Consider the following 26246-nt stretch of genomic DNA (forward strand, 5'->3'; position numbering starts at 1 on the left):
ATTGGGGCGAAAGCGGTCGCGCATCGGCTCCCTGACTACATGTTGGTCCAGACGGAGGTCGCGTTAGTGCGGGACAGTAAGGTGGCGCAATTCAATGATTTGGTCCCGCAGGCGGTTTTGAACAGCATAGCGGACGTGTCTGGGATCAACCGGGACTCTTACGCGGAGGGTGTACAGTTGGAGAGGTCAGTAGGTGGCGGCAGTGATGTCATCGTCCCAGTGGGCTGACGGTGTTGCGCAGCGATGGCGAGACCGAGGACGAGTCGGGAGAGAGCTACGTGGACGAGGACTCCGAGCCCGGAGAAACCGACTTCATGGAGAACGACGAAGACGAGGACTCTTGGGATGATGAAGAAGTCGCTCGCGATGCCGGGCTTCTGTCACGGCCTGCCGGATGGGGACCTATGGCATAATCCGTTGCTCAAGGGGATCTGTACTTGCCCGGCGTGAAAGCGCGCTGATTCGTTTTCAAAAACGATTGCTACATGGTAGCGTGAACCTGAAACCTTTTGCCACCCATCCGAGCTCGCAGTTGACGGGACTCCACACCGCAACGGACTCCAATTTCGTTCACGGCATATGATATCCCCAGCTTAAGGATTCGAGCCCGCGAGACGTGGCGAGATCAAGGTGAACCCGGAGGACACGAAGATGTACATGTGACGGTCGGCGGCCGGGACGTCACATAACCTGCCCGTAGGTCGCAAGCGGGAATCATGGGCGGGCATTGCGCTGGGACGACCACCGAGCGGTCCGTGATCACGTTGGAGAGGAAATTGGCGTTCGCCCACACACCATAGGGGCGAAAGTTGTCCGCAGAACCAACTTTTTCATATGGGTGCACTGCATCGCGAGCATTAGAGACCGTTCGGGCGGCACTAGGATGCCTTGAGCACGCGATCGCATACTTACAGCCAGACCCGTCCATGGGCTCACTTTGAATTTCACAAGGAAGATTGATGGGATGGTTGAACATGGTTCTCCCACCGCGCCCGCTGTTCAATGTGGCCACGTTGCGCTACAGGTCCAACCGGCCACCCTCCTCTCTCCGCCTCCGCCCAGACCATCCGGATGAGCACGTCCTTCTCATACGCACACTCCGTCCGCCCCTGGAGCTGTGTGGGCATTGGGCAAAGTTGACGAGATGCGCCGTCGCAGATTCTGGGCGCGCGTCCCGGGGCGCTAGGGCCACGAATTTCCAGTTGGGTGTATTTGACATGCTCCTGACCCCCGCGAGCGCGCCGGCAGACGACAGAGGAACGCACGCGCATCGTCCTGAAACGGTTGTGGATTTTGACAAGTGCAGAGGCTCTATTCGTAGAGAAGGCGGTGCCTATGGGCCAAGAGATGACCCAGACAGATCCATTTCAACATCTGGCGGAAGAGATGACGGGCCGGGGGAGGAGCTGGGAGGAGGGCGCGCAAACGACGGGAAACGAAGGTTCTCCACGTTGAAATGCAGACAATGCGCCGGGCCGCGGAGCTTCGCCCCAAGCTTGAGCAGAGTTTGGCGGTAGAGCGGGGTGGGGTGTGGGTTGCGTACCGTCCACGGGACCGGGCTACGCGTGGTCTGGAGCATGGGAGGCCGGAGCGAGAATGGTGAGAGGTCCCGTCGTTCTCCATCACGGCGGTGAATGAGGGGTGAGAGGCATCTCGCATCGAAGGCGGCGAAAATAGGCGGCGAACGGCGAAGCTGCTGCCGTGGCATCGTTCGAGCCGAGCACGGCCACGACAAGAGGGCGGGACGGGCAGGGAGCGTTGCAGCAGGGCGGCGACTGTCAGTGTGAGCGGAGCCGGTGCGCGGAGCAGGGACTGGTGCAGGCTCGGTTGGGACGCGGAGGCGCCCATGTCGCGCGCGGGATCTTGGCGCGTCAGGTCAAATTCGAGCGTCGCCGCCGGGACCGTGCGCGTGAGCGCGGGCCCAGTCTTGGTCTACGCCCCTGCTCGTTCCCCTTCCGTTCCGCTGTCCACGTTCCCGCTATATAAACACGCCCAAGTGGGTTCCCCGCCGCTGAGAGTTCTTCCCCACTCCCATCCTCCCTCCCACCAGTCGCTCGCCCCCTGCACAATGAAGTTCACCGCCCTCTCCGCCATTCTTCTCGCCGCCTCCGCTGTGCATGCTCAGAGCACGACGAGCTCCGCGAGCACCTCAATCCCGTCGGGCGTCACTCCCTGCATCCTCAACTGCGTCTCCCAGGCCGCCTCCGCCGCCGGCTGCAGTGGCTTGTACGTCTCCTCATGCACTTTCCTGGTCCACGCTCGCCGCGTCCCCCACACTGCCCCGTACTGACGTCATGCCTCGCAGCTCGGACCTCGCGTGCGTGTGCACCAACACCCAGTTCCAGCAGCAGGCCCAAAGCTGCCTCGAGAGCTCCTGCACCCCCGCCGAGGTCGCCGCCGCACAGGCCCTCCAGAGCTCCGAGTGCCTCGCAGGTCAGTCTTCTTCGCCCCATCACCTCGGAGAACGCCCGCGCGCTGCCCCATGACGTCACAACGCCCCGCTTGTGCCAAAGACGTCCCGCGCACGCCCCATGTGGTCGCGCGCTTCCGCAAGGTGCCCGCGCTGCAGTCAGAGCAGGCGGTCATGTGCGTGTCGCACCTCGCAGCGTTCCCATGTATATGAACGCGCTGCTTGCTCGAGCGAGGTTGACAGCACAGGCGGAAATTTAGAGCACCGCGCTGACCCACTGCCTTCCAGTCTCGAGCGCCGTTTCCTCTGTCGCCTCGTCTATTACCTCCTCCGCGTCCTCCGCCATCAGCTCCAAGCTTTCCTCCGCCGGCTCTTCCCTCAGCTCCGCCGCGGCCTCCCTCACATCAGGCACGTCCGCATCGGGATCGAACACCGGGGCCGCCCGGACGTCCAGCGCGGCGGGCGCGCTCCGTGCCGAGTGGGGGCTCGCGCGCGGCGGCGCGGCGGCTCTCGCGGTGGCCGTCGTCGGTGTCGTCGCGGGCGCGGCGATGGTGTTCTGAAAATGAGAGCATGCACCAGGATTCGTGGGGCGCTCGCACGGTGCCGTCCGTCTCAGTAGACGGCCATGACAATCCAGGCGGGATGATATTTCGACTTTGTGATTCTCCAGTTCTAGTTCATGTATACATCTCCGCGAGTTATACCAACACCATAATCGCGTACCTACCGGTCTTTTAATTGGAAGAACCGAGCCCCTTTGGCCAGCTGAGTCGATCGGAGTGCTTGCTGCGCACACCAACTTCCCTTGGACCATCGGACTACGGTGGCCCCTAAACGGAAAGCAAACCACCTTTGGATCGACGTGGGGCTCTGTCTCCGCACCCACGCGGTTCAACGTTCAAACGTTCAACGTTCAAGGCGCGCACTCCAGAACACCCTCGCGCGGAAACTGGCGGAAATGCGCGATTTCGATGTCTCACCCTCAAAGGCGCTTCTCAACAGGCGCCCAAATCGACGACGCAACCAGCGTCGCGTCTTGAATTCGACCATCATCATCGCTTGATCGAAGCTCAGCGCCGCCCATTCAAGCCTGTATCAACCCCTCTCTTGCTGTTGATACGGAAGCCAGGTTCTAGCTGATGTCTTTGTCACGACTCAAGTAGGTGCTCTTACAGACTTACGCTGCATCTCTCGATCATCCCTGCAGCTGTCATGAGTCTAGGCTCAATTCATGTTGTCAAAGAGTCTCCACTGAGCCGTCAAGGCCCCTGAACCGTTCATGAATACTCCGCAAAGGCAGCATGCGCAGCACACGTAAGTTCCCGACATGCGGTATCTCCTCTTCTCTCGTGACCTTTTCACCCGCGCGTTCGGCGCGCGAGAAGACACCCAGCGCTCCCTTGGGTCCGTCAGACGTCTATGTAAAGCTCCCTTTGCAATTGTGGATCACCATAGGTGCGTCGGCATCCAAACTTCTTTCCCCCTGTCTTGGCGGCCTCTCACTCTGACTGGAGTCTGAACATACTAGTCGGCGACTGGCATAAAGTTGAACTCTGATCGATGCTTTTCGGCACATATCGAGGTGTAGCCTCCGGCCTGTGTTGCAAGACTCGTGAACTTATCTCTGGTACCTACAGAACGCGGAAGCAACCGCGCGCGCCCATCAACCCGTCGAATCCGAACCAGAACCCTGATGAAGGCCCGTGTTCACCAACACAGGTCAGGTCGCCTACCACCCCCGAGCTTCTCGCCACCCGCAGCGCTCGCATGCTCCAACCAGAGCGCGCTCGGTGCGCCGACGATAACGCTATCGACAGATCATATCCGGGATCAGCGTAGCGGACGTTCGCTGGGAGCCTCTGCCGTCCGCCGCCGCAGTTTACCACACACATCGGAGCCGCACACAAAGCGCACATAACATATAGGCCCAGCTCCCTCCAGGCCTCAAGGAGCGCCCCACCCTTCACACTCGCCCCCGCACTCCTTGTCCACGCGCCCGATGACCATCGCGACCCTGCGCGCGCTGCACGCCGCCATCGGCACCGCGCTCGACGACATCGAGCGCGTCTACAGCGCGCAGGCGCTCGACTTCCCCTCCCTCGACGCCGCGTTCTACGCCACCGCCCCGCACACGCCCGAGGAGGACGGCGCGGAGGCGCTCCGCGGCGACCCGGAGGTGGACCGCGCGACGAAGCACATCGTCGCCGCGTGCGGGCAGATGAGCGCGCTCGTGCACAAGCCCTGGTTCGGGCTGATGGCGGACGCCCAGGCGGTGAGCTCGAGGGGTCCGACGGGATGTGCATGCGGTGCTGATTTGTGCGACCTAGGGCCAGCTGGCGGCGGCGATCAGATTCATGGAGACGGCGAACGTGGTGGAGATCTTGAAGGAGGCCGGCCCGGAGGGGATGCACGTCAAGGACATCTACGATGCCATTCTGGACTTGCTTCCTAAGAACGTGGAGCCCAAGCATCCCAACGGCCTCAACCCGGTCGGTCTCTGTCAGTGATGTTCAGTCCTTCGCGCGCGCATGGCCACTGATCCCCGCTTGAAGCGCACATCCTCAGGCTGCTCGCGACGGCCCATTATCTACGTGAAGTCAAGCCGGATGTGTTCACCAACAACCGACGTTCCTCGTATATCGACAGCGGCAAGACTGTCGCTCAGCTGCGCGACGCGTGCGTATCGTCCATCGACGCGTCTTCCACGACGCTCATGATGACCCTCCAGGCCGCACACCAAGTACACTGACACGGACGGTGTTGCCGCTTTCGTAGCACTCTGGCACGTCCCCCGAGTCTTCTGTTTTGGTCGGACCTGTAGCTTACTCAACATCCCCTGCAGCGGCGATGAAGCAATCAAGTTCATCTCTGTGCTCACCGACTGGGCTATCCCTGCCGCGACGAACACCTTTGACACCAAATTTACCCAAACGATCACCAACGTCCCTGCAGCTCCCGACGCCCCTGCGCCCGACTCCGACAACCTCGAGGTCGCGCATTCGTGGGCGCCCTTCAACCTCGCATTCGAAACCAAGCTCGGATACTTCCCCTGGCTCGAGCTGCCGGAGAACAAAGACCGGCTGAACCGCTTCGGCCACGCGATGACCGGCACGCGCCAGTGGGACGTCCAAGGGGGCATCCTGCGCGGTACGTCCTCGCTCGCGCCGGACTTGGAGACCAGCGTGCTGAGCCGATCGCGCAGGGTTCTCGTGGGACGAGCTCCCCGAAGGCGCGGTGCTCGTCGACGTCGGCGGGGGGATAGGCGCGCAATCGATCCAGGTCGCGGAGGCGCACCCCCACGTGCGCGTGCTCGTCGAAGACCGCATCCAGGTCACGTCGGCCGCCGTCTCCGTGCGTCGCGATTTCTTGTTGTTCCAGCTGGGGGCGTCGCGCGCTGACTGTGTCCACTCACGCATGCCTCCGATCAGGCGTGGGGCCCGGACAAAGCGCCGCTGTTCGAGTCGGGACGGATGGCGTATCGCGCGCGCGACTTCCTCGCGCCGTTCGCGCCGCCGCTCGAGGGCGCTGCGGCGCCCGCCGTGTTCCTCCTCCGGCTCGTGCTGCACGACTGGCAGGACCAAGAGGCCGTGAAGTGCGTCACCGTTTATCCCCTCTCGCTCCGCGCCCCCTCCCCCGTTTTTTCTGCACACGCTCACGCCCCAGACAGGATCTTGCGCCACCTGCGCGAGGCCGCCGGCCCGGACACCAAGCTGCTCGTCGGCGACATGCTCCTCCCGTACGCGTGCCACGCCCCGGGCTCGCAGAGCGGCGAGGACGACGCGCTGTTCTCCGTGAGCAAGCCCTTCGTGGACGCGGACTCGCCGCTGCTGCCGAACCTGGGCCGGGCGAGCATCCCCGGATACCTCATCGACATCATGGTGCGTTTCGTCTGGGGGCTTCCGGAGCGCGCGCAAGAAGAGCTGCGTCTGATCCGCTTTCTGCAGATGATGGGCATGTTCGACGCGAGGGAGAAGGCGGTGGGGGAGATGGCGGCGCTGCTGCTTTCGGCGGGGTGGAAGGTGGCCGAGGTGCGGCGGAGCACGCCCGGCGCGTTGTGGGCGTACACCACCGCTGTTCCGGTGTGATCTGGAGGCTTGTGAGCGGATCGTGTATTGCAGTAGTCGATTTACAAGGGGGATCTGTAGGAGTAGCAGTGTATGTACAACAGTGCATCCCAAGTACACGTCACATCTCGCTGACGTCACGGCGGGTATTTGATAGGCGCCTGTCCAAATCTGCGTTGGCAAGGAGCCGCCCAAATTTAAAACGCGATTTTGCCTACACCCGATGCATCGATGATGTCCCTCAAACCCAACCACGGTCATGCACGAGGTGTCGCGGTGACATGTGGCATCACGTCCTCATGGTTCTTGTTGGCTCGTGGGTGAGCCCTGTCCGGCGATGACTTGCGAGCTCACAATGTAAGTTGTTGCCCACAGAGCATCGGCACGATAATGCTGGCACGACATTATCACAAGGAAGTCGGCCCAGCAGATGTGGGGCCGTCTCAGTGCTGCGCAACGCGGATTTCAGGTTGTCTCAACGACCATGGAAATTGGCACTCAAACTTCGAGGTTGCTGTGCCTCCACCACAGGTGACCACCCCGTATCCTCCAGGCCTGCAAGGCGATGGGTTTAAAATACATGCGAGCCGTATATATGGTCCCATTGCTGCTCCTGCGGCTCTTCATCCAGCACTTCCCCGTTTACGACCTCCATCCTCTCATTGTACACTCGTCGCGCCCTCTGTCGCTATTTCCTTCCCAGTTTGTCGTCGATCGACCTTGTCCTTCATCTCGTCTGCACACCACACGATCACGATGTTCGCCCACACCAAGCTCGCGCTCTTCTCCCTCGCGCTCCTCTTTGCGGGCATTCATGCGCAGGGCGCAGCCGACACCACCGGCGCCGGTACCGGTACGTCTGCCCTCACTGCCTGACCATGCACGCAGCCAATCTCACCCACCCTCCAGACACCTTGGCCAGCAGCTCCGCGGCGAACGGCACCGCGGCCACCGGCTCCGGCGCGGCCAGCACTCCCGTCGGCAGCGACACTCTGTCCTCCGCCGCGACGGACACCGCCGTCAAGGGCGGCGGCAGCTCCGTCGAGACCGCCACCGGGGTCGCCTCCGCGTCCGGCTCCGCCGTCAAGTCCGGCTCCGGCGCGGCGACCACCCTGAAGACCTCGCAGGCCGCGGGGGCGTCTGGGGCGTCCGGCTCCAAGGGGTCAGGCTCGTCGGGGAGCAAGTCGAACGCCGCGCGCGGGGGACAAGTGCCCGCGCTCGGGGCCGCTGGCGCGGCGGCGGGCGTGACGCTCCTCGGGGCGCTCGCTGGGGGCGTGCTCGCGCTCTGAGGCGGGCGTCGGCCTGCGAGGGTAGTCGCCTCGGAGCCACTCACGAACCGTAGTAGTATGTAAAACATCGTTACGACCTGCACGTCGCCCATGGACTTCCGCATCCGGTTGTAACGCGCGCTATTGGTGGTGCTCGTCTGCAATGAGCCCATGATGTATTGATGTATTCCCGAGCTTCACGCTAGGATTTACGTAATCGCATGAAGTGGTCGCGCTCCTACTTCATTGGCGGCGGATGCTTCAAATGTGAATTTCTCACGAATAGCACATAGGCACGTGACTGGGGTTTGATCGGTTGATCCCCGAGCTGGTGACGACGTTGGCCAGCGTGCATGTACAGTTCTCTCTTGCCATCAACACAGGTTGGATGCGTCTTGGTGAGGGTCACGTCCAATTTTTTTACGAGTCCTCGGAGGCTAAGTCAAGTCTCGTGGTAAGTCGATCAATCCTCGATCACAGTTTATCACTCAGCTGTGGGCCAGAATGCCGTGGCGCACATACCATGACCAGTGTACCAATATGCGCACAGAGCCTGGACTAACGATCAGTCTACAACAGTGCGAGGGTCCTCAAGAGGAGCGAAAACGCTGTGCTTGCATCACTTTCATGTACACATCTTTGAAATTTTTGTTTCCTTCGTCGAGCATGTACTTACACCCGCGTCCCCTTGTAGGCACAATTAGCAACGTCTCCTTCGTCGCGCAGTTAGTGCCTCGTCTGAAACCGGGGCCCATACGCAAAGCTTTGCGAAGGCGACACCCACCAAACCGCGTTTCAAGTTGCCCCTCCAAACATTGGAGGCGCTGAGCGCGGCTCGTGGTACATCTCTGTCCGTCTGTACGACAAATGAAGGGGACGATCGACTTGGTGACGGTAACCGTCTTGGGCAATATGCACCATCCTTCCTGGGCAATCCCATACTTACATGCTGCCTCCAGTCTTTCTCATTAGAACTTTCGGCCCACGTCCTCGTGTTCGACCTTGCGCACCACGCGTCCGACGATCCATCGACGTACGCGTCGTCATCATCGCAGGCGTGGGCCCTCGTTGCAGAGCGGTGCTACCAAACTTTCCGGACGCCGGCAAAAGCACGCGACAAAGGCGCGGTTCGGACAGGCTCGAGGCTGCGCTGGCCAGACCTATTCCGGTTTTAGACACAGGAGCTGGGCCGGGTCGCTCCATTCCCACTGCTCTGTGGGTGGCTGTACGCCTGCTAGCAAAGCCACGGCCCCCGGAGACGCTACGCAGTCAGGTCTAGAGCACACACCCCGCATTTGCGGATCCAGTAGTCGCCACAAACAACCTCCTAGGTCTGGGCCACGATTGCAAGGAGGTCGCACGCGCTCGATCGAGCACGACGTCTCGAGGCCCCTGGCGAGCGCGCCGGCCGCTCGTCCCGCCCGCGAGGACGCAATGATCGCCATTCGAGGGTGGTGTCGGATCTCGATCGCACCCAGTGTTGGACCCATTGGCGGGTGGGACCCCTCTGCGTACTGAGCGCTGCCGAGCCTGCCGCCTCGAGCCGCGCCTCTTCTCTCGGACACACATGGAACCCCTCTCCGTTCCGACTTGTATCCCCACCTTGACACCGATTGCTGCCTCTCGCTCCTCTGCTCCTCCCACCTTCGAGCCCTAAACACTCGCCTCTCCCAACCGTTTCGGCTCTGCGATTTTTCGACTCTCGGTACTCTGGAGAATCCCAAGACCCTGCGATGGCTTGGCCCGACCACTCGCACACTCTACCGCCACCGTTGTTAGACGCTACGGCGGACGCAAACGTCTATCCTCATCACAACCAGATCGACTCGTCGCCGTCATCCGCCGACCCGCGACAGAGCGCGACTCCGCAATTCACTGCAGCCGTCTTTCGCATTCCCCCAGTGGCGCATATGCCCCTGCATCACACTGTTTCTTTCACCTCCGCCAGTCCTCCCCTTGCATCCTCCCCTTCTGCCTCCTCCCTCTCCGCACGTCGCCAGCCTCTCGCCCCGCTGGAGCTCGACCTCTCCGGGGCCTCTGTTGTGACCTCGCCGGCGGCTTCACATTCCTTCCGCAATCTTACTAGTGTGGATTCTGAGCTTCCTGTCTCTGCCGCTTCTTCCTCCACTTTTTCCTTCTGCTCTTCTTCCACCGCCGTCTCCCCGAACCACCCTGTCGCCGCCTCCTACAAAGCCAGAGTAGAAACCAGAACGATGGCCGTTCACTCCCGCTCCTCATCCTCCTTCTCCCATTGGCGTCTCAACTCGCTCCCCGCTATTGACATGGAGTCGGACCGCCTCGCGCGCGCCTGCGGTCAAGGCCCTGTCCTTGCCTCACACTCCGCATCGAGCTCACCACTCCAAGCCGCGCGCACGATCCCCGCCCCCGAGCCGACCTTCCCCAGCCACCTCATCCTGGCCCCCGCGTCGAAGGTGCCCGCCCCGGAGCCCTCACCAGCACTGAGGAGTTCGAAGCCATGGGAGCACCCCGAGTCCGCATCCATCGGTGGACCATGGACAGGGCGGATACGCGCCCGCTCCGTGCGCGCAGGCCCGCGCAAATCGCCGTCGCCGTGCCCTCCACGCCCGCGGGCGTCGAGCCAACCGGCCGTGGTGCCAGTCTCCGCGCCGAGCAACCCCCGGTCGGTGCTCTGGAGCCTCCGGGAGGTTCTCGAGCAAGGCGGCGACGAGCGCCCGCTGGACGAGTGCCTGGACGTGCAACGCGTGCTCGACAAGTGGGCCGCGCACCAGAAGCAAACGCTGTGGGCTTGGCGGGGCACGGGCGCTGAGGCCGGCCTGGACCCGCGTTCGGACGTTGATACGAGTACGTACCGATCCTGCCCACTGAGTCGGCTCGCGGTCTCGGCCCTGCGCATGGCGCGTCTTTGGAAAAAGCGTCCGGCGGTGAAGGGGCCTTGCGGCCGCGTTAATGACATCCCGGACATGCTCTGACCGGGGATCTTCACACAGGGATCTTCGGAGCCCCGGTCAGCGTCGCCATCCGGAGAAGTTCGATGGTCACGGTGCTCGGAGGGTACCAGCACCCCATCCCTTGGGTGGTCTATGCTTGCGTTGAAGAGTTGAACCGCACCGGTGAGTCCAGCCCGCGCACGACATTTGCACGCCAGAGAGCTGATGACGGCTATGTTGGCGTCTTACCATTCATCACACAGGTATCTACCAGCCAGGCTTGTTCCGCTCCGCGCCACATCGGGGCCGGCTGGCCAAGCTCATCGCCGAGTTCGATAGCCCTGCGTCACCCGCCTCATCGTCGCCACCGAGCGGGCAGACCTCTCCCGCCGGTGACTCTGCCCGCCTCTGCCCGCCGCCCCTCACCCCGACGTCCTCCTGCTCTTCACGTACGTCCCTGCGCAAGGAGAGCACGGCCGATATTGGGGCACTCCTCAAAAAGTATCTCGACGAGATGCCGGAGCCCCTTCTGGACGAGAACCTCGTTTCTGCCCTACATGAGGTCTGCGTCGTGCCGACCCTCCGCCAACAAGAGTCATCAGCAGCGACCACAGACGGTGACGGTGACATGCAAATGGTCGACGCACGTACGGTCTGCAAAGACTACTTCTCGGTCCCGTCCGGATCTTCCTCTGAGGCTCATCGAGCGCACTCCGCGCCGCCTTTTGCGCTCTCCTCACACATGCTCATGACTCCCTCTGAACGCCAGCGTGCGGCTCTCTCCGCCGAGTCCACCCAAGTCGCTGCTGCCCAACACCTCCTCCGTCTCGCGCCTCCACCCCAATGCGTCCTCTTCGCGTACTTGCTCGCATTCTTCACTCAGCTCCCGCTCTCGCCCGACAACGGGCTCACCCTTGACGATGTCGCTCGCATGTTCGGACGCTCGCTTGCCGGGGGTCCTCTCGGTGTGCGCAGCGCGGTACTCATGTGGATTCTCGAGCGCTGGGCTCGCGTCTCGGATGGACTATTCGACATAACGTTCGGCGAGGACGCAGGTGAAGATGAGCCGCACCCCGACCTCGACCTCGGCGTGCAGCAGGGTTTCAACACCACTCCCGAGGGCACGCGCAGCGAGCCCATCTCGCGCGCGTTCACGGCATCGCCCATCCCGGTGGACGCGTCTATCCGTTCGCCCTCCTCCACTACTTCGCCACGCGCCTCGTTGGTGCATCACGACTCGACGCCGCGCGGGGACGTACATGGGTCGAGCATCCTCACGTTCTGCGAGGAGGACTCGCACGCGCAGTATGTCTTCCCGCGCGCGCACTCCGACTCGGTCTCGACCTCCTCGGACGGCTCCGCGTCGACCGGAGATAGTGAGGGCACCTCGCACGAGCTTCGTACGCCCTTCAGCGCGGACTGCTGCTCTCTCCCGGCGTATCACGTTCAGTCCCCGCACCACTACACGCCTCAAGGCTCTCCAGAGGCGTACGCATTCCCGCCGTACGAAGGCGTCCGCGCCTCAGGTGGCTTTGGCTTCGGTAAGTCACGATGCGCGCTGCTCAGGAGTTCGGCGACGCTGACACAGATCGGACCCCTTTCTGACAGAGGAGGACGCGTACTCGCGCGGCCGGTTCTTCGCATCACAGCAGCAACAGGAGGAGCACCACGCCAAGCTCGAGGCAAATTCCGGGCGGCTCGGGCATGAGCATTCAGGCGTCCATCGTCGGCAGAATCGATAGTCTGTCCGTCCCCGCTCTAGATGCAATCACGGGCCATCGACCTCCCCCCTCCCCCTGTTATTTTCTCTGCATTCTCTCCGACTCGCGCACAGGCAGCGTCGAGAACGGGAGGCGGCTTCTAATCCTGTAGATTCTAGTCACCCATTCGGCCACATTTTCGTCTTCACCATCCTCCGTCTTTGCACTCAACAAGACCTGGTAATCTCTACATGCTCGCCGCTTGCGGCGGCGCGCTCCACACACTCGTTAGCAAGCATATAACATACTCTCACAGTCCCACGTTCTACTCTGGGTTCGCGGTCACCACTCTTTAGTCTCTAGACGTCACGATATCTCATGAACGGATCCAACACCGCCTCATCTCCGCCATAAATTGGCGTGTGCCAGTGTGGTACGCCCCCTCCTCAGCTCGTTCCCCCTCATCTCTATTTATTATTGCTTCACCATCCTCACGACGGCCCGGGTCTCAGCCACCATTTATCTCGTATTTATTATGTCCGCTGCCTCCTTCCTTCCCCTCGTCCCGGTCTGGTCTGGAATCCGTCCACTTGTCTTCTGCCGCTTCACTCTCGTCTCGTCTTCCTTTTACCGTGGATCTCATAGGCTTATGTGCGCTCGTTCCTAAGGCCTTAGGGACTGCTTTAGTTGCGGTGGTAGTAGTGTACTTGTAGGTAATTTGCAGTAATTATGCATATGCACCACACCTGTTTCTAGAGGCTGGCAGGCGCGCTTGCTATTGGGTGCCCGTGTGCGACGATGAAGGGGGTTGGATGTACGTGAGGCCAGACGAGGCCCTACATGATAAACTCTGAGCTCTCGCAGATTGGAATAGGTGGCTCAATACGAGTTCGAAGCTTGTTCTGAATCCTGTCTTATTTTTGATGTGTGCTTCCGCCTGCAGTCATCCGCTGTATCGTCTGCACCTGCATCTGAATCCGAGAGGCAGATAAGATAACAAGCCGCAACAAGCGCCCTTCCTCTAATGATCGTCGCTTACGAGAGTAAGTCCAGATCGCTTCTAGTCAAATTTCGCCGCTTGCCTCCAGCCTCCGTGCACTCTCACACCCTCCGCCTTTCATCCAGGCCTTCACCGCGCCGCGCGATCATCTCACCGCCACCTATTTTCCACTGCCGTGAACACTGGCTTCCCCAGTCTATGAAACAACGACCGCATCCATAGCTGCCTCAAGGCCCAATTACTCGAGGACCATGGACGGAGCTTTCGAGCAGCCAAAGATCCTTTTTGCTCGCGGTTGAACATCACCGACATGCACATTTCAAGCCCTTGGTCTCATCCGACGCGCTCGCGTCAGCCCGAAACCCTCGACACCCGCCGATGATTATCTGACCCTTTGGTCTTGCGGCGTTTGCGCTTTCACAAGGCGACTGGTACCGGAACGAGTGGGATCACTGCTGAGGCCTGAGGCGAGTCCCGCATATGGTACGGTGGGCCGTGGTGGCTGACACGAGGGCCCCGTCCGAAAGCCTTGGGCCTCAGCCACCGCGGCCACATCCAAATCTCGGTACAAGCTTGTCCCTCTTCCTCCTCCCCGCCTGGCCGCCATCTCGCTGCCTCGTCTTCCCTGCGCTACCTTCATACCCATATCCCCATGGCCGCTGCGTCAAGGTCCGCGTCAAGCTCGAGCCATGGATCCGACGCAAGCTACCCATACCCCGACAATTCCGCCATGCACGCTCCCGAAGATACCCGTCCATTCGCGCGCGTGAACGCCCTCCTCGTCGCTCTCCATCCGCTCCTCGAGGCCCGTGCTGGCTCGCACATCGCGTGGCAAACACCATACCCTTCCCTCCCCCACACGCGTCTGCTCGACACCGTCGCCGACCTCTGCACCTTCCACCCCGCATGCGCGCGAGCCGCCACCGCGCTCGAGGCGACTTCGACACAAATAACCCTCTTCGTCGCCGCGTCGCCCCAATCTCCTTCAGACGCTATCACCAACGGTGCATACTCAGGTTCATGCTCGGCATGCGTCGGCTCCCTCAACTCGCGCTTCATCCCCGACTTCGAGAGCTGGGTAGACCGCGTATGGCTCCTCGCCCGCGCACCTCGTCAGGCGGGCTTCGACGGCGTCACCGACCTCCCCGACTCACAGCTGGTCATCGCGGTCTACAAGGCATGTTACCCCGTTTTGCGCGACCGCATCCGTGGAGAGCTCAGGGTGTGGGGCGTGCTGCGGCGGCTGGAGGAATGGCGTCAAGAGGAAGCCGTTATCGCGACACTCCCGCCTTCCTCCCCCACATCTGAAGGGCCTTCGGACGGCATGGACTGGGCGAGTGCTGGCCGCGAGGAGGGCTCGCAGCTGCCGTCACCGCACTCGGACGCGCTTACGCGCCTCTGCCGCGACATCCGGATCCTCCTCAAGCTCACCAAGGAGCATGAGATAAGAGAACCGTATCAACTTCTTGCGATCCACCAGGCCTGTCGACGCGTCGCGGCCCAGATGCGCGTGCCCGACTTCCGAACGTTCTTGGGCAGCATCTGTACGTACTTTGCGTGCCCCGAGTCACGTTTTATGCGCGCACATGCTCATATCACGCACGCAGATCATGACGCCATCCCTGCTATTGACGAAGCATGCACATTATCCCGCCTCGTGAACAACCTCATCGCCCTCACCCGCTCCCATACCATGGTCGGTGCCCTTGCGGTGCCCTGGCACGTCGTGTGGCTGGATACGAATGGTGCCACCTCCTCGTACTCAGCGCCCGCGCCGGCATTCCAGGCAACGCTCGACTCCGGCATGCTCGCGGACTGGGTCGCAGGAATCGACGGCTGGAAGGGCTCCGACCTCGGTGTCCTCCCAAGCTGTCCACCAGACGTCACGCGCTGGCCATGGAGCGAGATCGTGCGCCCTCTAGGCAAAGTCGCCGTTGCCGGCCTCGTTCGCGAGGAGGGCCGGAGCGGCAACGGCGTGCGATTCTCGCGGTACGTCATGGAACCATGTCCCAAGGCGCAAGACTTCACCTCCACCCACGGCCACACGCACGGGAGCGTCGCGCTGCACTGCGAGACCCTGCTCCTTGCGCACCTACACAACTCCCATGCCGTGTCTCACGCGTACATCAGCGTCGCTGGGATACACCCCGCCCCTCCCTTGACCTGCACGACCCCCTCCGTACTCGAGGACGTGGAGCTTGAAGAAGACGACGACGATTGGACGCCAGCATGTTACGCGTGCACCGCGCTCGCGCGCACGCTCGGAGACGTCGGCGGCTCCGGTTTCATTCTCCGCGGACGCCCAGATGCGGACTTCCGCGCGCGCACACGCGTCGTGCTTCCCTGGACATGCCCCACCTTTGTTGATCCGGCAGCCCCGGTGCCCACACCAAAATTCGGTGCACTCAACGGCGTGCAAGCCCTGTCTTCCTCGAGCTCAAGCCTCCCGATCTCTGCCTCTGGGCTAGTCTCTCCCCAGCCCATGGCGCTGGATTCCACTGCAACAAACACCTCGCTCGCGCTTGAGGGTCTGATGGAGGACCTTCTACTTCGCGACCTGCAGAGCGTGCTCGTACGCGAAGCGGAAGGTGCTGTCGTGCGTCAGGAGATCACGGCCCTGTGTCAGCTGCCGCTCGACGTCGCGCTTGACGTGGGGACTGCGCGGGCACGGACGCGGGACGGGGAAGGGCTTCGCCGCCGGCTAGATCTGGCTCTGGCCGCGGCGTCGGCTGCGATGTAGGGCGGAAGGAGGATGACATGACGAAAACGGAATGGTGACTCTCACGAATCATACGATACGCACTTTCGGTGATGCCTCTTGACCATGAAGTAATACAACAGGACGTATGGACGGCCCATCTGAACCTCCTCCGGCGAGTGATGCACAGGCGACATAGTCGGTGCGAAGCCGCGATCACCCCGGCGCTACCGTCAGCATGTTCTTCGTCGTCACTTGACCTGATCCCGTCGTTCATTGGATGTGGAGAGCACTTAAACTCGACCATCGCGCTCAAATTTTGTCGCCTACGTACGTTCTCTACCGATCCATCATAATTGCTTAGCGAGAATTACCAACACGAACCTCAACCTTTACCCCTGTGAGCGGGTCAAGGCTTGCATCCTGATAACAGCGTACTAATCCATAGGCGTCATTCGGGGGTCGCCGCAAGCGGAGTCATCGTTTTTTCTTGGGAGAGTGTTTGTTCGCTTCTAGCTCGCAGCTCGATTAATCACCATGCCATACATACATATGCACGTCACGATGCGCACCCTTCGGCATTACCATCACCGCTCATCGCCAAGCGTCTTTTGATTCTAAGTTGGCCAAAATTGTGGCCAGTGCCTCCTGTCTAACCTCCGCGTGCTACATAAGGGATCAGACGCAGTCTTGAGTCATACAGAGTCATACACTCGTCTCCCCACTCTTTCACTACCTGCTATAGCCATCACCATGAAGACCTTCTTCACTGCGCTCATCCTCTCCGCCCTCGCCCTGTCGGTGCAGGCTATCCCCACCGACAACGCCGAAGATGTAAGATCACGTTCGAGATCTGGGCTTCCCACCCAATGCGCTAACCCATCCTCACTTCTAGGCTCTTCGCTGCTGCGGGGCCACCACTCCCTTCTATCGCGCGTACAGCCCTTCGGCGACCGACCACTTCTATACGACCTCGGTCTCCGAGTACAACACAGCGACGTCCAGCCTGGGCTACCAAAAGGAGGGCATCGCCGCACGGGTCTACCCGGCGACCGGGACGCACGGCGTGGGCGCCGTACCCTTCTACCGTCTCTACAGCGCCTCGGGCACGGACCATTTCTATACGACCAGCGCGTCGGAGCGGGACAACGCGGTGCAGATCGGGTACACGTACGAGGGCGTGAGCTCGTACATTTACCCGAGCGCGTTGTGCAAGTCGGTGCCGTTCTATCGACTCTACAACCCGACTATCGTCGACCACTTCTACACGACGAGCCTGTCCGAGCGCAACAACGCTATCAACAACTTGGGTTACAACAATGAGGGCGTCGCCGGGTACGTGAACTCGAAGCGCTCTGCGCTTTGCTAGTCGTACGGACAGGTGAGTGTTATGCGCCCAAGGGTCCGGCCTATGCTCATCAATGTACGCAGGGGGTTTAACGTGCTCCACCCACGCATGCCTTTCATATCTCGCATGAAGGCGTTATGATGTGTACGTCGGCATTGCAAAGTTCTTGGCATGGACACAACATGAGATAGTGTAAATATGTCAACGTGTATGACTAGGTGGTCTGTCGCTAAACAGTATAAGAGCCAGTTCAGAAATTGGGATCGAGAAAGCACTGGGGCTCCGGAGTTTTCGGGGGTGTGCAGGGACGTGAAACGCCCACGAAGAGCGCAGTGGTTTGAAACTGCCAGCAAGCAACACTTGTCCCCTCTTGATTCCTCCTCTCCTTCCTCCTCTCCGAGTCGAGGAATGCTTACACTGCAAGTGACAGACGATTCAACGCTTCTGTGCATGGCTGATGAAGACCGACTGACTTTCATTGATCATATCGATATCACGGGCAACATTTTCCCAGACGTACACAGGCGCGCCTGACTCGGACCCCAGACAATCAGGCTTGCTCTCACACCGTCTCGCGCACCATGACGAACTTCACTCTCAAGTCCACCGTCCAGCTCCGGGGCTCAGGTTCGCTTCCAAGTTATCTGAAGAGTTCACTTTTCACGCTAACGGATCCACAGGGATTGAGCTCCCGCTTCTTGGACTCGGTGTTTATCGCAACGATGACTGCAAGCCAGCATGTCTCGCTGCTCTGAAGCATGGATACAAGTAAATGAATTCATAGATTCAGCCCTATACCTTCATATAACTGGACATTCTCTCTCTCTCTTTGCAGGCACATAGATTCCGCCCGCATGTACCGCAACGAAGCCGAAGTGGGCGATGCTCTACGAGAAAGCGGAGTTCCACGCGAACAGGTCTTCATCAGTGTGTCCAAGTGCTCTCACGCTCTGCAACTGGCCTGACTTCTCTGTTTTTTTAGCCTCGAAAGTCAATAATCCTGAACATGGCTACCAGAAAACGAAGGCGGCGATTGAATCCTCGCTCCGAAACTTCAACTTTGAGTACATCGACCTGATGCTCATGCACAGCGCGATGTCAGACAAAGAGCGCCGCCTCGAGTCTTGGCGCGCTCTCGTGGAAGCCAAGGCAGCTGGCACGGTACGCGCAATTGGAGTGTCAAACTAGTACGTCCCAGTCAGTGCTTTACAATTGCTGGTCACGCGGTTGACGTCCCTTCTTCACAGCGGCGTGAAACACATCGAAGAGATACGCGAAGCTGGGTATGAGATGCCTGATGTCAATCAGGTTGAGGTATGTTTCGCTTCTTCCGTGCTTCGAGCAGACAACCAATCGTCCTTCCAGCTCCACCCTCTCTGTCAGCAGAAACACATCGTCGATTACTGCATCGCGAATGGCATCGTCGTCGAGGATTACTGTCCGCTAATTCGCGCCCAATGGAACATCCCCGCGCTCCTAAAGGTCACAGAGAAGGTACGCTTCTCAGCTTACTGACTACTCACGGTCTCTTGATCGTAAGTATCACAGCTCGGGAAGACTCCTGCTCAAGTACTCGTTCGCTGGTCTCTACAGCGTGGGTACGTTATACCGTCAAATACCAAACTCACAGCGCTGAGAAACTCTCAGATTTGTTCCGCTCCCTAAGTCGTCGGATCCCGACCGGGTGGTCACGAATGCGGCTCTATACGACTTCGAAATCAGTGCAGAGGACATGAAGTTGATCGACGCCCTGGATCGCGGCAAGGATGGCGCGATCAGTTGGAACCCGGTGGATGTTGACTGAGCAGTCGGAGCGATAGCAGTATGAACCGGATGTACAATCATGAAGCGGCAAGGCAAAAAGGACGGAAAACGTGGTGGCAGCATATAACCAAGCAAGGAGCCAGCGGCCATGTTGGGATAGCGTAAGCTCCGACTACTTTTTCACGTTCAGTTACTCTGTATTCCGCGTTCCTCAATACGGCCCAATTCTCCGCTCTAAATAGGGCTGCCGCTCTTGCCACTTTACCGGCACCGTTGTCCAAGTTGATCTCGTGATCGCCAGAGGTGACGGTGGTATCCGGATTCCGAATCGCTGTCCGAGGAGTGATCATTTGGAGATACATGTTGACCTTGATAGCAAATGAAGCGTCATCTGCGATCTTCAGGCCTTCAGGTGGGCACTTCAACGTTTCAACGTTCAAAGGCGCTCGCGCATTCTCACGACCAACTCACATGGTTTGATTAGGTAAGCCTCTTCGTGTGAGTCGCTCAGGCCCGGAGTGCCACCAGCAGCGTATTCTGCACCACTCCGGCAAGGTCCCATGGATCCGGAAGTAAGCCTCTCGTAACTTTGTATCGGCTGCCAACTTGTGCTCAGTTCATCGTGTGGTTCTTGGTGTCAATTCAATGCTTACCCCCAGACAGTCATTCCTGCCGTCTCGCTAGTCGAAGCTCCAATATCTTCTGTGCCACTTGCCACTCCGACACACTTCTAGCAATGTACGACAGGCATCAATAATGGTTTCGACCCAGGACATGGACAATGGTACGTACATATGCCTTCTCGCGTCTCCCCACAGGTTAAAAGGCTCGTCAAGTCGCAGAAACCTCACTCAGCCACCAACTTGCAGTGTCCTCTCCAGCCTCTCCAGAGTCCTCCAGCATCTCCGTCACGTCGCCATGAAGTCTTCTTTTGCCGCTCTCGTTCTGTCCGCCCTTGCTTTCTCCGTGCACGCACTTCCCTCTTCCCCGTACTCTGACAGTGCTCCCCCGTCCTCCGAGTACCCCACCAGCGCACCCCCCTCTTCCGAGCCCTACCCCAGCAGTGCAATTCCCTCTTACCCGTACTCGAGCAGCGAGCTCCCCTCCTCCGAGTACCCGGAGAGTACTTCGTACCCGTACTCCTCCCCGTACTCCAGCAGTGCGCTCTCCTCGTCCACGCATTCCAGCAGCGTGCACCCTTCTTCTACGCATTCCAGCAGCGTGCACCCTTCTTCTACGCATTCCAGCAGCGCGCACCCCTCGTCCACGCATTCCAGCAGTGTTCATCACACTTCCACTCATTCGAGTAGTGTGCATCACACTTCCACCCACCCCAGCAGTGTGCATCACACTTCCACCCACCTCAGCAGCGTGCACCACACTTCCACTCGCGCTCATTCCAGCAGCGCTCCGCCTCACGTGCGTTCATCACCTTTCTCTCTCCTCTCCGATCGCTCCGGCTGACATGACCCCCTCCAGTCCACTGCTCCCGCGCACCCCGAGTGCTGCGACAGCACCGTGCCGCTCTACCGCGCCTACAGCCCATCCGCCACCGACCACTTCTACACCGCCGACAAAGCCGAGCACGACCACGCCGTCGCCTCGCTCGGGTACTCCAACGAGGGGACCGCGGCTCAAGTCTTCCACGCCAAGGTCGCCGGCGCGGTTCCGCTCTACCGCCTCTACAGCTCGGGGGGCACGGACCACTTCTACACGACGAGCGCGTCGGAGCGCAGCAACGCGGTGTCGAGGCTCGGGTACGCGGGCGAGGGCATCGCCGCGTACGTGTATCCGAGCGCGAAGTGCGGGAGCGTCCCGCTGTACCGGATGTACTCGAATTCGGCGGTGGACCACTTCTACACGACGAACGTGAACGAGAAGAACAAGGCGGTGGGATCGCTGGGGTACACGTACGAGGGAGTGGCGGGGTACGTGAACCCGGTGAAGGGCAAGAACTGCCACTAGGCACGCCATGGTGAGTGAGGACGCGGATTTCGACTCACGACCAAGGCTTGTTGACGTGAATATCTTAGTTTTTACTAGCGGTGCATAATACCCGTCAAGCCCACACGGGCACATTGACACTGAAGTCGTTCCGGTCTCTGCCAATCGTCTCGTCACTTGCCCTTCCTCATACTACTCCGGCCCCGCCTCGTCGTTCGCATATTCATCCCCGTAATCCACATCACCCTGAGAGTTGCCCCCCTCATCCTCCACCCCGTGTTTCTCCTCTTCGACTTCGTCTCCCTTGTTTTCTCCGTCGTCGTACTCCCCCTTGATGCCATCGTTCTCTTTGATGATCACGTCGTCTTCGTCCACCATCTCGGTGGGGTCTTCGGGCTCATAACACGGCCTCACGAATATATTCGGATCGTGGTCTCCATCCGAGTATTCCGCCCCGAGCTCTGCCAATGCCCCGTTTTTCTGGACGATGTGGCCGTAGGACAGCGTGTCTCTTGAAATGTTTATTCCGGCTCTGGGAGCCACGTGTAAGAGATGACGAACGGCGCTTCTTCCGGCACCAGTGCTGCTCGGGTCACGGTGTACTTGTCGCACTCAGTGAGTCTTATTCGAGCTTCAGCCCTGGATCGGCCGACGAAGCCGCTGCGTCGGCCCAGTGCCAGCTCAGTGCCGGCCACGACCTTGACGTCGCTTGTTTTGAGAAGGTCGGTCTCCGTCCTTATAACGTTACATATTGAACGGGTCTACCAAGACCCATGCCATGTTTAGATTAGCCTCGCGGTTTAAGAAAACTCCAAGTCGCGGATGTAGGGCGCCTCCTTCTTCGCCCCGGACGCCCAACACATCCGTTACTGGCTCCGATATCGTCAGCACGAGCTTCCTCGGTTGCGTTTCCGTAAGCACCTGTCAGAAAATCTCCCATTTTTGAGCGCCCACAAATCTGTCGAGGTGCAGGTTCGGCCGCGCATCACTGCTGCGTCGAAGAGCGATCGCGACTCGCCCCTGCTCCGTGAGGTTCCACCGCCGCAACCACGCGACACGGCGCGCGCAGTCGAGGCGGCGCTCCACGCGGAGGCAGACTCTCTTCGTGTTCGAAGGCACATGTACGTGGGAGGTCAATGGGGGGGCGACCTCGACAACACCATCGCTGACATACTCGCCATCGCGGGTGGCAGCGCGCTGGCGGCTCACGGGATGAGCTGCCCGGCGGCGTCCATGTACCGCTCGGGCCGCGCGAGGAAGCCGAAGCCGCAATACATAGTCGAACATGCTCCGGTCACCTTGGCAGCGTCATGCTCACTACGCCACTCTTGAACTGCAGCAAAGTGACAGAAAACAGGAGTCGCGTCCGTCAGATCTAGGGTAAAGCCTTCGCTTCAGCCGGGCCGGGTCGTTGGGCACAGGAGGCAGCGGGTGCGATATCCATCCAAACGGTTGGTTATCCGTTTAGCGCTTTAACCCCAAGGTCACAAGCACGTCGAGAACGCATATCTCATACCGCTGATGTCGCCAAGACGACCTACCAGTCGCAGAGGGTTCTACACGCGACACCCGAGTTCCATAGCATAGGGATGTGCGATCGCAATGTCACGATCCGCCGCAGCGCGCTCTCCTCAGCCCTTGTGATGAGGCCATCGTGCTTTCGCCCCTTTTGAGCGCCGCCTGCGTAGTACACGTTGTGCGGCTGTCTGACCAGCCCGATCGCACAGCAGCCCACTTCAAGACCAGAAGCTGTGCCTCCACTTTGGCCACGAGCGGGCTCTTCTGCCCGGGTGCGAAGTGCGAAGACATGTACCGGCCGAGCCTGTTGACGCTCTGCCGCTATTGCCACACATCGCGAATGCTGGTTCTTGGGAAACAATGCTCAGCTTGCTCGACTCATTCCGTCCTGTCGCGGTTGAGACGGGCTGGCGAAACGACGGCTGAACGCTGAGCGCCGAGCGAGCTTGAGCCTTGGGGGCACGCGCGGATGCGGTCTCGACTCTCGGAGCACGCTCTCGGAGCACGCGCACGTCCCGACTTCCGACGCGGTCGGCACGCGCTAGTGCTTGGGGCTGACGCCGGGGCTGAAGCGATGGCGGGTGACGGCGCGGGGGTGCGACGGCGCGGGATCGAGCGACATCGGACTCGTGGCGCTGGCAATGGCGCCGGCCGCGTCTTCCCAGTCGCGCTAAGATCTCGTCCTCTTCTCCCCCGCTCTCGCTCGCCGGCACTTGGCTCCCTCTCTCTTTCTCCCTCCCCTTCTGCCGGCCTCCCCTTTTCTCCCTCCACCTCACCACTCCTTGCCCTCCCCTCCCCCCTCCTCCCTCCCCGACGCAGAGAATGGAACAACCCCGGCCAGGATACCTCGCGCCTGTGAGCAGCAGCCTCGACTCGCGCTCATCCGCCTCGACCCCCGCCGACTCTTCGCCCTTCCTCAATCCGGCGACCAAGGAGGTCTACAACACGTATGCTGCGTCTTCGGCCGAGCCAGCGCGCCCCCTCCTTCGTCGCCCGTTGGTGTGGTTGGCTGCCGGTGCCACCATCGCGGCCATCGCCCTCGCCGTCGTGCTCCCGGTCTACTTTGTGGTCATCAAGCCTCACGACTCAACCTCCTCATCCTCTAGCGGCCCAAACAGCAGCAGTGACAACGGCGCGTCGGGAAACAACTCGAACCCTGACTCGAGCTCGAACCCGACTCGTGCGATCACCACCGGGGGTGACGGAAGCACGGTGACGAAGGAGGACGGGACGACGTTCACGTATGTGAACCCGTTCGGTGGCTACTGTGAGTCCCTTGTCTTGCGCTCTCCGCACTCTCCTACGTTTGTGCGTCGTGGCTCGCGCTTCGTTCCATCGGAATGGCTGGTCCCACTTCGTCGCCCTCTCCGCTCACGCTTGACCCGCGTATATGCAGCGTCAAGTAGAGCGTTGTGGCTTAAAGACTTCGCCTCCCCTTTGGAAGTGTGGCTTGGGGCTGTGAGGTGCTGTCGAACGGTGCTGCTGCCCAGTTCCGTACGCAGTTGCGCGGGTCGCGCGATGAACGGTCCCTATGACCGGCGAGAAGGTGCATGGCCCTAGCACACGCGTAGGCCTTGCGCTCCTGCATCCCCTGAATGGGACACTGCGGAAACTCTGTCTAGTTCGCGCAGGGTTTCACCCCAAACTCTGGTGGGCGGCGCGCGCTGCAGAGGATCCAGCCCGGCCCGGCACGCGCTTGTTAATTTTGCCGCGAATGGAGTCCGTGTGGATATCGCTTCCGGCGATGCGGCCTTTAGTCTGCTCAAGAACTGATCAACCACGCCCCCAGGGGTTTCCGATCCCAAGAATCCTTTCAACAACTCAGCCAAGGCAAATTCCTGGACGCCCGCGCTCAGCGAGACCTGGAAGTGGGGCGAGGACCGCATCTGGGGTGTCAACCTCGGTGGTCTCTTCGTCCTCGAGCCGTTCATCGTTCCTGCGCTATACGAGCAGCACGTTGGCGCCGTTGATGAGTGGACCCTCTCTCAACTCCTCGGGGATTCGCTCAACGCGACACTTACCAACCACTACGAAACGTTCATCACCGAAGAGGACATCGCTCAAATCGCCGGCGCCGGTCTCAACTGGATTCGTCTCCCCATTCCCTTCTGGGCGATCGAGGCTTGGGATAATGTGGGCGCTGACCCCACTACCGGCCAAACAGTTGCGGAGCCGTTCCTCGCCAAGGTCTGCTGGCAGTGAGTTCGATCTTTGCTTGCCTGCATTCCAAGTCTCACTTCGCACACAGATACATTCTTCGCGTCCTTGGCTGGGCCCGCAAATACGGAATCCGGGTTAACCTTGACCTTCACACTGCGCCCGGTTCGCAGAATGGGTACAACCATTCAGGCAAGATCGGCGCAATTAACTGGATGAAGTCTGTTATGGGCCTCGCCAACGCGGAGCGAACGCTCGACTACATCCGTATCATCACCGAGTTTATCTCCCAACCTGAGTGGCGCGATGTTGTCCCGATGTTCGGCATGCTCAACGAACCATATCTGAACAAGGTTGGCACCCAGGAGGTTGAGACTTTGTGAGCACGTTTTGTCATTGGTAAACTCTGCGGTCCTGATACTCCGCCAGCTACCTCAAAGCGTACGAAACCATTCGTGGGATTACAGGCACTGGTGCAGGCAACGGTCCCCTCATTGCCATGCACGATGGTTTCGCGGGCACTTCTTCGTGGGCCGGGTTCCTTGCCGGTGCCGATCGTCTCGCCCTCGGTATGCACTGTGCTCCTTTGTCCCGCTCGCTGCTGATCCCTACCTATAGATACGCACCCCTACTTCGCGTTCAACGGTAACGCGAACCGTCAACCGGTGAACGTCTCCGCGACGGGCAACTCGGCCATTATGGGTGGTCAGTGGCCGCTCCAGGCTTGCAACGCTTGGGGCTCAGGCATGAACACCTCTCGCTCTGCGTTTGGAATCACCGTCGCGGGTGAGTTTTCGAACGCGTTCAACGACTGTGGCCTTTTCGTGCGCGGTATCACCTCCACCGGTGCCGGCAATCCCGCCATGTACGGTGACGGCTGTGACTACTGGTCCAACACTGCGAACTGGTCGGACGCGGACAAGGCGGGCGTCAAGGCGTTCGCGCTCGCTTCGATGGATGCCCTCGGTGATTACTTCTTCTGGACCTGGAAGATCGGGAACTCGTCCGCCAGTGGCAACGTCGCTGCCCCACTTTGGTCGTACCAACTCGGCCTTCAACAGGGCTTCATGCCCACGGACCCTCGTGAGGCCGTGGGCGTTTGCGGATCCCTCAGCGGCGCGGACAGCAACCCGTTCGACGGCAACTATGCTGCCGCTGCTACCGGCGGCTCCGGCGCTGGCACGATCACCTACAACACCGCGTCACTGGCGTGGCCTCCGGCCCAGTTCACCGACGTCGCGGCGGCGGACATGACCCGCATTCCGCAGTATACCCCCACGGGCACAGTCGCGACCCTCACCGCGCCCACGTTCTACCCGAGCGCGACGGTGAGCCTCGGGGACGGCTGGGCGGACGCGCAGGACACTGTTGGTGGGATCACTCCCATCTCAGGCTGTGCGTACCCCTTCGCGTGGGACGCCGAGTCAGCGACGATCCCCGCGGCAGGGTGCACGCCCGCGCCGTGA

The 26246-nt window shown here is 60.6% G+C and overlaps 9 protein-coding genes across 9 annotated transcripts; all 9 read left to right on the forward strand.

The window, feature by feature from the left end:
- Nucleotides 1-2068: 2068 nt before the first annotated feature.
- BXZ73DRAFT_78857 (uncharacterized protein) lies at nt 2069-2970 on the forward strand (the record flags this gene model as incomplete). Its single annotated transcript, XM_048022945.1, has 4 exons — nt 2069-2226; nt 2306-2433; nt 2514-2615; nt 2699-2970. 4 exons carry the CDS (start codon nt 2069-2071, stop codon nt 2968-2970), a joined length of 660 nt encoding a protein of 219 aa, XP_047876119.1.
- A 1439-nt stretch (nt 2971-4409) lies between these two features.
- BXZ73DRAFT_49691 (S-adenosyl-L-methionine-dependent methyltransferase) lies at nt 4410-6495 on the forward strand (the record flags this gene model as incomplete). Its single annotated transcript, XM_048020298.1, has 9 exons — nt 4410-4682; nt 4738-4909; nt 4963-5086; nt 5139-5227; nt 5363-5557; nt 5613-5761; nt 5839-6002; nt 6078-6288; nt 6355-6495. The coding sequence occupies 9 exons, from the start codon at nt 4410-4412 to the stop codon at nt 6493-6495; spliced, it is 1518 nt and encodes a 505-aa protein (XP_047876120.1).
- A 735-nt stretch (nt 6496-7230) lies between these two features.
- BXZ73DRAFT_78859 (uncharacterized protein) lies at nt 7231-7763 on the forward strand (the record flags this gene model as incomplete). The annotated part of the gene is made up of 2 exons (XM_048022946.1): nt 7231-7327; nt 7363-7763. The coding sequence occupies 2 exons, from the start codon at nt 7231-7233 to the stop codon at nt 7761-7763; spliced, it is 498 nt and encodes a 165-aa protein (XP_047876121.1).
- Nucleotides 7764-10024: 2261 nt separating this feature from the next.
- On the forward strand, nt 10025-12393 carry BXZ73DRAFT_78860 (uncharacterized protein; the record flags this gene model as incomplete). The annotated part of the gene is made up of 4 exons (XM_048022947.1): nt 10025-10565; nt 10712-10834; nt 10915-12192; nt 12260-12393. The coding sequence occupies 4 exons, from the start codon at nt 10025-10027 to the stop codon at nt 12391-12393; spliced, it is 2076 nt and encodes a 691-aa protein (XP_047876122.1).
- Nucleotides 12394-14003: 1610 nt separating this feature from the next.
- Nucleotides 14004-16091, forward strand: BXZ73DRAFT_78861 (uncharacterized protein; the record flags this gene model as incomplete). The annotated part of the gene is made up of 2 exons (XM_048022948.1): nt 14004-14895; nt 14959-16091. The coding sequence occupies 2 exons, from the start codon at nt 14004-14006 to the stop codon at nt 16089-16091; spliced, it is 2025 nt and encodes a 674-aa protein (XP_047876123.1).
- A 711-nt stretch (nt 16092-16802) lies between these two features.
- On the forward strand, nt 16803-17418 carry BXZ73DRAFT_103052 (uncharacterized protein; the record flags this gene model as incomplete). Its single annotated transcript, XM_048015457.1, has 2 exons — nt 16803-16883; nt 16945-17418. The coding sequence occupies 2 exons, from the start codon at nt 16803-16805 to the stop codon at nt 17416-17418; spliced, it is 555 nt and encodes a 184-aa protein (XP_047876124.1).
- A 560-nt stretch (nt 17419-17978) lies between these two features.
- Nucleotides 17979-19201, forward strand: BXZ73DRAFT_103053 (Aldo/keto reductase; the record flags this gene model as incomplete). The annotated part of the gene is made up of 8 exons (XM_048015458.1): nt 17979-18024; nt 18078-18165; nt 18233-18324; nt 18380-18584; nt 18645-18711; nt 18763-18891; nt 18946-18995; nt 19045-19201. 8 exons carry the CDS (start codon nt 17979-17981, stop codon nt 19199-19201), a joined length of 834 nt encoding a protein of 277 aa, XP_047876125.1.
- Nucleotides 19202-20679: 1478 nt separating this feature from the next.
- On the forward strand, nt 20680-21126 carry BXZ73DRAFT_49651 (uncharacterized protein; the record flags this gene model as incomplete). Its single annotated transcript, XM_048020289.1, has 1 exon — nt 20680-21126. A coding segment is annotated over one exon (447 nt), but the record flags the coding sequence as incomplete, so codon positions are not given.
- Nucleotides 21127-23445: 2319 nt separating this feature from the next.
- On the forward strand, nt 23446-26246 carry BXZ73DRAFT_49599 (glycoside hydrolase; the record flags this gene model as incomplete). The annotated part of the gene is made up of 5 exons (XM_048020277.1): nt 23446-23890; nt 24413-24821; nt 24872-25159; nt 25210-25349; nt 25399-26246. 5 exons carry the CDS (start codon nt 23446-23448, stop codon nt 26244-26246), a joined length of 2130 nt encoding a protein of 709 aa, XP_047876127.1.

This window comes from Epithele typhae (genome assembly GCF_022376455.1).
Source record: "Epithele typhae strain CBS 203.58 chromosome Unknown BXZ73scaffold_37, whole genome shotgun sequence".
NCBI classification, from domain to species: Eukaryota; Fungi; Basidiomycota; class Agaricomycetes; order Polyporales; family Epitheliaceae; genus Epithele; species Epithele typhae.